The sequence below is a fragment of the Oncorhynchus gorbuscha genome, unplaced genomic scaffold (genome assembly GCF_021184085.1).
Source record: "Oncorhynchus gorbuscha isolate QuinsamMale2020 ecotype Even-year unplaced genomic scaffold, OgorEven_v1.0 Un_scaffold_1354, whole genome shotgun sequence".
Taxonomy (NCBI): Eukaryota; Metazoa; Chordata; class Actinopteri; order Salmoniformes; family Salmonidae; genus Oncorhynchus; species Oncorhynchus gorbuscha.
This window is the reverse complement of record NW_025746152.1, coordinates 11,358-22,500: the sequence shown is the minus strand read 5'-3', so window position 1 is coordinate 22,500 and position 11,143 is coordinate 11,358. Positions and strand designations below refer to the sequence as shown.

The 11,143-nt window shown below is 43.7% G+C and overlaps 1 protein-coding gene across 2 annotated transcripts in view; it reads right to left on the bottom strand.

Moving 5' to 3' along the window:
- The window catches only part of LOC124022350 (crossover junction endonuclease MUS81-like), a 38,323-nt gene extending 32,423 nt beyond the window's left edge, over positions 1–5,900 (bottom strand). For both annotated transcript variants that reach the window (XM_046337275.1, XM_046337274.1), the window contains exons 1-2: positions 5,772–5,900; positions 3,439–3,579 (exon numbers count right to left, since the gene is read on the bottom strand). In XM_046337275.1, coding sequence (XP_046193231.1) covers positions 3,439–3,579; positions 5,772–5,801 — 171 coding nt within the window. In that variant the 5' untranslated portion in view covers positions 5,802–5,900. The remainder of the gene's footprint in view (positions 1–3,438; positions 3,580–5,771) is intronic.
- Between the last annotated feature and the right edge of the window lie 5,243 nt (positions 5,901–11,143).

The following is an 11,143-nucleotide window of genomic DNA, read 5'->3' as shown; positions in this document are numbered from 1 at the left end:
ATATTCCAATATGATCAGATAAATAAAGCAATATTTTCTTATGGCTCTGTCAGTAATCTTTAATTTTCAACAGACACAAAAGACAAATTTCCTTTATATAAAAATCCCCATAACATGAACATTAAATGAAAGAAACCGGTATTCAAGGCACCATCAGTAGCCTATATTTTCTATTTTAGCAAAAGTGGGCTAAATTTACTTCAAAGAAAAAAACAATAATAGCAATTTTCTATCATCCACTCAACTGAAATATTTTTAAAATATAATTGGATTGAAATACAATAAAATAAAGTGCAAAAATCTATTAATCAAAAACAACACTTTGTTTAAGGAGAAGTAACATGCAGTGAAAACAAATATTAAACTTTAACTTTTAAACTTGAACTGAGTAAAAACTCTAAATATGTGATTGCACAGTAATGTTCACTTGTTTGAGGTTGAGGGTGATACTTGGTGGTGTCCCATCTTTTCCACAAGTTCATCAATGTTCGGGGTAAGGCTCTGAGCTGAGGAAATCCTCAGAATTGAGTGGAGGTGTTCAGCAGTAAGTCGACTTCTGTGTGATGTTTTGTTCAAGTTCATCAAAGAAAACAGTTGTTCACACAGGTATGTGCTGCCAAACATAGACAACGTTTGAGCAGCCTGGATGCGCAGCTGGGGCATTGTGTCGGGAGGAAACGGGCGAACTCCGCAGCACCCACTGCCGCATATTTTGCCCTCAGTGCATCATTGCATTGGAGGTCAATCAACTCCATTTGGAGGTTTGGTGGTGAGCTTTCCACGTCAACAGCAAATGGGTTACCGAGCAGTTCCAACCTACTTTTTTGTGCTTCAAAGTCAGCAAATCGGCGTCGAAAGTCAGCGGCAAGCATACCTATTTTATCAGCCAACTGTGCGCTCGGGAACGCACTGGTAGAGAGCTTCTCTTTCATGGTCTGGCAGCTGGGAAAGTGGCTCAAATTTTCTTTCCGCATCTGCGTCTCCCACAGAGTCAGTTTGGTTTTAAATGCCTTCACTGTACTGTACATATCAGAGATGACACGATCCCGACCCTGCAGCTGCAAGTTCATTGCATTCAGATGACTCGTAATGTCACACAGAAAAGCCATTTCACACAGAAACATTTCGTCTCGGAGTTGTGTTGTGTCTTTCCCTTTGCTGTCCAAGAACAGACAAATCTCCTCACGAAGCTCGAAACATCTTTGAAGCACCTTTCCCTGGCTTAGCCATCGCACCTCTGTGTGATAAGGCAAATCACCATGCTCCGTTTCTAACTCCGTCAGAAATGCCTTGAACTGGCGGTGATTCAAACCTTTGGCTCTGATAAAGTTAACTGTGCGCGTGATGATGCTCATTACATGCTCCATTTTCAAGGCTTTACCGCACAACGCTTCCTGGTGTATGATACAATGATAAGCTGTCAGCTCACCTGTCGCGTTTTCCTCTTGCATCTTTTCCCGTATCTTCTCCACCAGTCCGCTCCTGTGTCCACACATCGCAGGTGCTCCGTCGGTTGTCAAACCCACAAGTTTTTCCCAAGGCAGCTCCATCTCATTTACACATCTTGACACCTCTTCATACAAATCATGCCCCGTAGTTGTGCCATGCATAGGACGTAAAGCCAAAAACTCCTCTGTCACGCTTAGGCTGGAGTCCACTCCGCGGATGAAAATTGACAACTGGGCAATGTCAGAAATGTCGGTGCTCTCATCCACAGCCAAGGAATATGCAATGAAATCTTTTCCCTTTTTCACAAGCTGCTCTTTTAGATTGATGGACAACTGGTCTACTCTCTCGGCAATGGTGTTTCTGCTCAGACTCACATTTAAAAAGAGTTGCCTTTTTTCTGGGCAAACTTCGTCACAAACTTTAATCATGCAGTTTTTGATGAAATCCCCCTCCGTAAATGGCCGGGCTGATTTAGCGATCTCTTCTGCCAAAATGAAACTGGCCTTGACAGCAGCCTGGCCTTGTGATTTGGCTTTTTGAACAGAGCCTGTCGAGATTTGAGGCCTCGTTTTAATTCCTCTGCCTTTTGTAGCCTTTGTTCCATGTCCATATTCTTGTTGTTGTCCGCGTGTTTCGTTTCATAATCTCGTCTCAGATTATACTCTTTCAGTACCGCCACACTTTCTCCACACAGAAGACACACAGGTTTTCCAGCTACCTCCGTGAACAAATACTCCGACTCCCACCTTGTTTGAAACCCCCGGTTCTCAGTGTCCACCTTCCGTTTTGCCATTTTTGATGGGTATCTGAAAGTTAATTTTACTGTGATGCTGACAACTGCTGTGCCAATAAATATTGAAATGAAGCAGCCTACTGCTCGGTGCGTCACCGTTGCATTGTGGGAAATGTAGTATTGGTGCGTGTAAAAGATCTGCGGGCTGCCGGCTTGCTGCGGTCTGCGGGCCGGTTCTAATAATAAATCAAGATCATCCCAGGGGCCGTAAAAAACCTTCTCGCGGGCCGGATGTGGCCCGCGGGCCTTGACTCTGACATATGTGCTGTAGAGAGACAGAGAGGATTAACAAACACCTCTCACTGTAGAGACAGAGAGGATTAACACCTCTCACTGTAGAGACAGAGAGGATTAACTAACACCTCTCACTGTAGAGACAGAGAGGATTAACAAACACCTCTCACTGTAGAGACAGAGAGGATTAACAAACACCTCTCACTGTAGAGACAGAGAGGATTAACAAACACCTCTCACTGTAGAGACAGAGAGGATTAACACCTCTCACTGTAGAGACAGAGAGGATTAACACCTCTCACTGTAGAGAAAGAGAGGATTAACACCTCTCACTGTAGAGACAGAGAGGATTAACACCTCTCACTGTAGAGACAGAGAGGATTAACACCTCTCACTGTAGAGACAGAGAGGATTAACACCTCTCACTGTAGAGACAGAGAGGATTAACACCTCTCACTGTAGAGACAGAGAGGATTAACACCTCTCACTGTAGAGACAGAGAGGATTAACACCTCTCACTGTAGAGACAGAGAGGATTAACACCTCTCACTGTAGAGACAGAGAGGATTAACACCTCTCACTGTAGAGACAGAGAGGATTAACACCTCTCACTGTAGAGACAGAGAGGATAAACACCTCTCACTGTAGAGAGACAGAGAGGATAAACACCTCTCACTGTAGAGAGACAGAGAGGATAAACACCTCTCACTGTAGAGAGACAGAGAGGATTAACACCTCTCACTGTAGAGACAGAGAGGATTAACACCTCTCACTGTAGAGAGACAGAGAGGATAAACACCTCTCACTGTAGAGACAGAGAGGATTAACACCTCTCACTGTAGAGAGACAGAGAGGATAAACACCTCTCACTGTAGAGACAGAGAGGATTAACACCTCTCACTGTAGAGAGACAGAGGATAAACACCTCTCTCACTGTAGAGACAGAGAGGATTAACAAACACCTTGTTCTTGACAGCTCCTTGGTTGAACTCTGCGAAGGAGATGAGAGAACAGGAGGGGTCCTCTCTCTCCCTCCCTCCACACTCTTCCTCGTTCTGTCCATCCCCCTCTAGCTCCCTGGAGCGACAGACCAAGGTACGGTTCTAAATCAGAAGACAATAAGATGGAAACCAGTGAAAACCACTTGATGAATAATGAGATAAATGAACACATGGGAAGAGCACCAGAGTTACCATTATATTACCACTATATAATCACTACATTACCACTATATAATCACTATATTACCACTATATAATCACTACATTACCACTATATAACCATTATATTACCACTATATAATCACTACATTACCACTATATAACCAATGCATGACCATTACATTACCACTATATAACCGCTGCATCACCATTATATTACCACTATATAATCACTACATTACCACTATATAACCGCTGCATTACCATTATATTACCATTATATAACCACTACATTACCACTATATAACCACTATATTACCACTATATAACCGCTGCATTACCATTATATTACCATTATATAACCACTACATTACCACTATATTACAGCGACATTACCATTACATTACTACTATATAACCGCTGTATTACCATTATATTACCTCTATATTACATTACTACTATATAACCACTACATTACCACTATATTACAGCTACATTACCATTATATTACCACTATAATCACTACATTACTACTATATTACAGCTACATTACCATTACATAACCTCTATATTACTACTATATAACCACTACATTAACACTATATTACAGCTACATTACCATTACATGACCTCTATATTACATTACTACTATATAACCACTACATTACCACTATATTACAGCGACATTACCATTACATGACCTCTATATTACATTGCCACTATATAACCGCTGCATTACCATTATATTACCACTATATTACATTACTACTATATAACCACTACATTACCACTATATTACAGCTACATTACCATTGTATAACCTCTATATTACATTACCACTGCATTACCACTATATTACATCACCATTTCCACTATATTACATTACCACTACATTACATTACCACTATATTACATTACCACTACATTCCATTACCATTACCACTATATTACATTACCACTATATTACCACTACATTCCATTACCATTACCACTATATTACCACTATATTATATTACATTACATCACCATTACCACTAAATTACCACTATATTACATTACCACTATATTACATTGCCTTACCACTATATTAGCACTACATTACCACTATATTACATTACCACTACATTACATTACCATTACCACTATATTACATTACCACTATATTAGCATTACATTACCACTAAATTACCACTATATTACATTACCACTACATTACATTACCATTATATTACATTACCACTATATTAGTATTACATTACCACTAAATTACCACTATATTACATTACCACTATATTACATTGCCTTACCACTATATTACCGCTACATTATCATTCTATTCAGTATGGGGCTAGAGTCAAATGCTGAATACTGTAGTTACCTGTTTATTCTATTCAAAATAATATAGAATACAAAAGAGCATTATCATTACCTGGTAAAGAGCATTATCATGACCTGGTAAAGAGCAGTACCATGACCTGGAAAAGAGCATTATCTTGACCTGGTAAAGAGCATTATCATGACCTGGTAAAGAGCATTATCATGACCTGGTAAAGAGCATTATCATGACCTGGTAAAGAACATTATCATGACCTGGTAAACAGCATTATCATGCCCTGGTAAAGAGCATTATCATGACCTGGTAAAGAGCATTATCATGACCTGGTATAGCTTGGTGATGTATCTGGTCGGTAGTGTGTTTGTGTACAGCACCAGTCAAAAGTTATAGAAAACCTACTCATTCAAGGGTTTTTCTTTATTTTTCCTATTTTCTACATTGTAGAATAATAGTGAAGACATCAAAACTATAAAATAACACAAATGGAAACATGAAGTAACCAAAAAAAGTGTTAATTAAAATTTAAATATATTTTAGATTCTTCAAAGTAGCCACCCTTTGCCCACATATGCTGAGCACTTGTTGGCTGCTTTTCCTTCACTCTGTGGTCCAAATCATCCCAAACCATCTCAATTGGGTTGAGGTCGGGTGATTGTGATTTTTTTACGTTGCACCTTATCAATTCCAGAAATTAAACTGAAAAGTTATTGTGCAAATCCCATCAGGCTATAGTGGGATATAGGCTTTCAGAAGTGCCATGGTCAGGCATCTGGTCAAGTATGTGTGTGTGTATAGTTACCTGGTAAAGCTTGGAGAGGTATCGGGTCATGACAGTGAGGTAGGCTACAGACTCCTTCACGTCCTGGACCCTCTTCACAAAGAAGCCATCTACCACCTAACAGAGTTGGAAAGGTAAGTTATAGCCAGTAGTCACGAAAACAGGTCCGGGAGTCACGAAAACAGGTCCGGGAGTCACGGAAACAGGGCCGGGAGTCACGGAAACAGGGCCGGGAGTCACGGAAACAGGGCCGGGAGTCACGGAAACAGGGCCGGGAGTCACGAAAACAGGGCCGGGAGTCACGAAAACAGGGCCGGGAGTCACGAAAACAGGGCCGGGAGTCACGAAAACAGGGCCGGGAGTCACGAGTCTCAGGTTGTATTAACTATAGTCTGCTGTAGGGGGGGGGGGGGGGGTCTCAGGTTGTATTAACTATAGTCTGCTGTAGGGGGGGGGTGTCAGGTTGTATTAACTATAGTCTGCTGTAGGGGGGGTCTCAGGTTGTATTAACTATAGTCTGCTGTAGGGGGGTCTCAGGTTGTATTAACTATAGTCTGCTGTAGGGGGGGGTCTCAGGTTGTATTAACTATAGTCTGCTGTAGGGGGGGGTCTCAGGTTGTATTAACTATAGTCTGCTGTAGGGGGGTCTCAGGTTGTATTAACTATAGTCTGCTGTAGGGGGGGGGTCTCAGGTTGTATTAACTATAGTCTGCTGTAGGGGGGGGGTCTCAGGTTGTATTAACTATAGTCTGCTGTAGGGGGGTCTCAGGTTGTATTAACTATAGTCTGCTGTAGGGGGGGGGTCTCAGGTTGTATTAACTATAGTCTGCTGTAGGTTGTATTAACTATAGTCTGCTGGGGGGGGGTCTCAGGTTGTATTAACTATAGTCTGCTGTAGGGGGGGTCTCAGGTTGTATTAACTATAGTCTGCTGTAGGGGGGGTCTCAGGTTGTATTAACTATAGTCTGCTGTAGGGGGTCTCAGGTTTGTATAGTCTAAGGGGGTCTCTATTAACTATAGTCTGCTGTAGGGGGGGTCTCAGGTTGTATTAACTATAGTCTGCTGTAGGGGGTCTCAGGTTGTATTAACTATAGTCTGCTGTAGGGGGGGTCTCAGGTTGTATTAACTATAGTCTGCTGTAGGGGGTCTCAGGTTGTATTAACTATAGTCTGCTGTAGGGGGTCTCAGGTTGTATTAACTATAGTCTGCTGTAGGGGGGTCTCAGGTTGTATTAACTATAGTCTGCTGTAGGGGGGTCTCAGGTTGTATTAACTATAGTCTGCTGTAGGGGGGGGTCTCAGGTTGTATTAACTATAGTCTGCTGTAGGGGGGGGTCTCAGGTTGTATTAACTATAGTCTGCTGTAGGGGGGGTCTCAGGTTGTATTAACTATAGTCTGCTGGGGGGGTCTCAGGTTGTATTAACTATAGTCTGCTGTAGGGGGGTCTCAGGTTGTATTAACTATAGTCTGCTGTAGGGGGGGTCTCAGGTTGTATTAACTATAGTCTGCTGTAGGGGGGTCTCAGGTTGTATTAACTATAGTCTGCTGTAGGGGGGGGTCTCAGGTTGTATTAACTATAGTCTGCTGTAGGGGGGGGTCTCAGGTTGTATTAACTATAGTCTGCTGTAGGGGGGGGGGTCTCAGGTTGTATTAACTATAGTCTGCTGTGGGGGGTCTCAGGTTGTATTAACTATAGTCTGCTGTAGGGGGGGGGGTCTCAGGTTGTATTAACTATAGTCTGCTGTAGGGGGTCTCAGGTTGTATTAACTATAGTCTGCTGTAGGGGGGTCTCAGGTTGTATTAACTATAGTCTGCTGTAGGGGGTCTCAGGTTGTATTAACTATAGTCTGCTGTAGGGGGGGGGGTCTCAGGTTGTATTAACTATAGTCTGCTGTAGGGGGTCTCAGGTTGTATTAACTATAGTCTGCTGTAGGGGGGTCTCAGGTTGTATTAACTATAGTCTGCTGTAGGGGGGGGGTCTCAGGTTGTATTAACTATAGTCTGCTGTAGGGGGGGTCTCAGGTTGTATTAACTATAGTCTGCTGTAGGGGGGGGTCTCAGGTTGTATTAACTATAGTCTGCTGTAGGGGGGTCTCAGGTTGTATTAACTATAGTCTGCTGTAGGGGGGGGTCTCAGGTTGTATTAACTATAGTCTGCTGTAGGGGGGGTCTCAGGTTGTATTAACTATAGTCTGCTGTAGGGGGGGTCTCAGGTTGTATTAACTATAGTCTGCTGTAGGGGGGTCTCAGGTTGTATTAACTATAGTCTGCTGTAGGGGGGTCTCAGGTTGTATTAACTATAGTCTGCTGTAGGGGGGGGGTCTCAGGTTGTATTAACTATAGTCTGCTGTAGGGGGGTCTCAGGTTGTATTAACTATAGTCTGCTGTAGGGGGGGTCTCAGGTTGTATTAACTATAGTCTGCTGTAGGGGGGGGTCTCAGGTTGTATTAACTATAGTCTGCTGTAGGGGGGTCTCAGGTTGTATTAACTATAGTCTGCTGTAGGGGGGTCTCAGGTTGTATTAACTATAGTCTGCTGTAGGGGGGGGTCTCAGGTTGTATTAACTATAGTCTGCTGTAGGGGGGGGGTCTCAGGTTGTATTAACTATAGTCTGCTGTAGGGGGGGGTCTCAGGTTGTATTAACTATAGTCTGCTGTATTAACTATAGTCTGCTGTAGGGGGGTCTCAGGTTGTATTAACTATAGTCTGCTGTAGGGGGGTCTCAGGTTGTATTAACTATAGTCTGCTGTAGGGGGGGGGGGTCTCAGGTTGTATTAACTATAGTCTGCTGTAGAGGGGGGTCTCAGGTTGTATTAACTATAGTCTGCTGTAGGGGGGGTCTCAGGTTGTATTAACTATAGTCTGCTGTAGGGGGGGGTCTCAGGTTGTATTACTACTATAGTCTGCTGTAGGGGGTCTCAGGTTGTATTAACTATAGTCTGCTGTAGGGGGGGTCTCAGGTTGTATTAACTATAGTCTGCTGTAGGGGGGGTCTCAGGTTGTATTAACTATAGTCTGCTGTAGGGGGGTCTCAGGTTGTATTAACTATAGTCTGCTGTAGGGGGGGGTCTCAGGTTGTATTAACTATAGTCTGCTGTAGGGGGGGGGGGGTCTCAGGTTGTATTAACTATAGTCTGCTGTAGGGGGGGTCTCAGGTTGTATTAACTATAGTCTGCTGTAGGGGGGGGTCTCAGGTTGTATTAACTATAGTCTGCTGTAGGGGGGGGGTCTCAGGTTGTATTAACTATAGTCTGCTGTAGGGGGTCTCAGGTTGTATTAACTATAGTCTGCTGTAGGGGGGTCTCAGGTTGTATTAACTATAGTCTGCTGTAGGGGGGGTCTCAGGTTGTATTAACTATAGTCTGCTGTAGGGGGGTCTCAGGTTGTATTAACTATAGTCTGCTGTAGGGGGGTTGTATTAACTATAGTCTCTCAGGTTGTATTAACTATAGTCTGCTGTAGGGGGGTCTCAGGTTGTATTAACTATAGTCTGCTGTAGGGGGGGTCTCAGGTTGTATTAACTATAGTCTGCTGTAGGGGGGGTCTCAGGTTGTATTAACTATAGTCTGCTGTAGGGGGGGGGTCTCAGGTTGTATTAACTATAGTCTGCTGTAGGGGGGTCTCAGGTTGTATTAACTATAGTCTGCTGTAGGGGGGGGGTCTCAGGTTGTATTAACTATAGTCTGCTATTAACTATAGTCTGCTGTAGGGGGTCTCAGGTTGTATTAACTATAGTCTGCTGTAGGGGGGTCTCAGGTTGTATTAACTATAGTCTGCTGTAGGGGGTCTCAGGTTGTATTAACTATAGTCTGCTGTAGGGGGGTCTCAGGTTGTATTAACTATAGTCTGCTGTAGGGGGTCTCAGGTTGTATTAACTATAGTCTGCTGTAGGGGGGTCTCAGGTTGTATTAACTATAGTCTGCTGTAGGGGGGGGGGGTCTCAGGTTGTATTAACTATAGTCTGCTGTAGGGGGGGGGTCTCAGGTTGTATTAACTATAGTCTGCTGTAGGTCTGCTGTAGGGGGGTCTCAGGTTGTATTAACTATAGTCTGCTGTAGGGGGGTCTCAGGTTGTATTAACTATAGTCTGCTGTAGGGGGGTCTCAGGTTGTATTAACTATAGTCTGCTGTAGGGGGGGTCTCAGGTTGTATTAACTATAGTCTGCTGTAGGGGGGGGGGGTCTCAGGTTGTATTAACTATAGTCTGCTGTAGGGGGGTCTCAGGTTGTATTAACTATAGTCTGCTGTAGGGGGTCTCAGGTTGTATTAACTATAGTCTGCTGTAGGGGGGGTCTCAGGTTGTATTAACTATAGTCTGCTGTAGGGGGGGGGTCTCAGGTTGTATTAACTATAGTCTGCTGTAGGGGGTCTCAGGTTGTATTAACTATAGTCTGCTGTAGGGGGGGGGTCTCAGGTTGTATTAACTATAGTCTGCTGTAGGGGGGTCTCAGGTTGTATTAACTATAGTCTGCTGTAGGGGGGGTCTCAGGTTGTATTAACTATAGTCTGCTGGGGGGGGGTCTCAGGTTGTATTAACTATAGTCTGCTGTAGGGGGGGGTCAGGTTGTATTAACTATAGTCTGCTGTAGGGGGTCTCAGGTTGTATTAACTATAGTCTGCTGTAGGGGGGGTCTCAGGTTGTATTAACTATAGTCTGCTGTAGGGGGTCTCAGGTTGTATTAACTATAGTCTGCTGTAGGGGGGGGTCTCAGGTTGTATTAACTATAGTCTGCTGTAGGGGGGGGGTCTCAGGTTGTATTAACTATAGTCTGCTGTAGGGGGGTCTCAGGTTGTATTAACTATAGTCTGCTGTAGGGGGGGTCTCAGGTTGTATTAACTATAGTCTGCTGTAGGGGGTCTCAGGTTGTATTAACTATAGTCTGCTGTAGGGGGGTCTCAGGTTGTATTAACTATAGTCTGCTGTAGGGGGGGGGGGTCTCAGGTTGTATTAACTATAGTCTGCTGTAGGGGGGGTCTCAGGTTGTATTAACTATAGTCTGCTGTAGGGGGTCTCAGGTTGTATTAACTATAGTCTGCTGTAGGGGGGTCTCAGGTTGTATTAACTATAGTCTGCTGTAGGGGGGGGGGTCTCAGGTTGTATTAACTATAGTCTGCTGTAGGGGGGTCTCAGGTTGTATTAACTATAGTCTGCTGTAGGGGGGGGTCTCAGGTTGTATTAACTATAGTCTGCTGTAGGGGGGTCTCAGGTTGTATTAACTATAGTCTGCTGTAGGGGGTCTCAGGTTGTATTAACTATAGTCTGCTGTAGGGGGGGGTTGTATTAACTATAGTCTGCTGTAGGGGGTCTCAGGTTGTATTAACTATAGTCTGCTGTAGGGGGGTCTCAGGTTTGTATTAACTATAGTCTGCTGTAGGGGGGTCTCAGGTTGTATT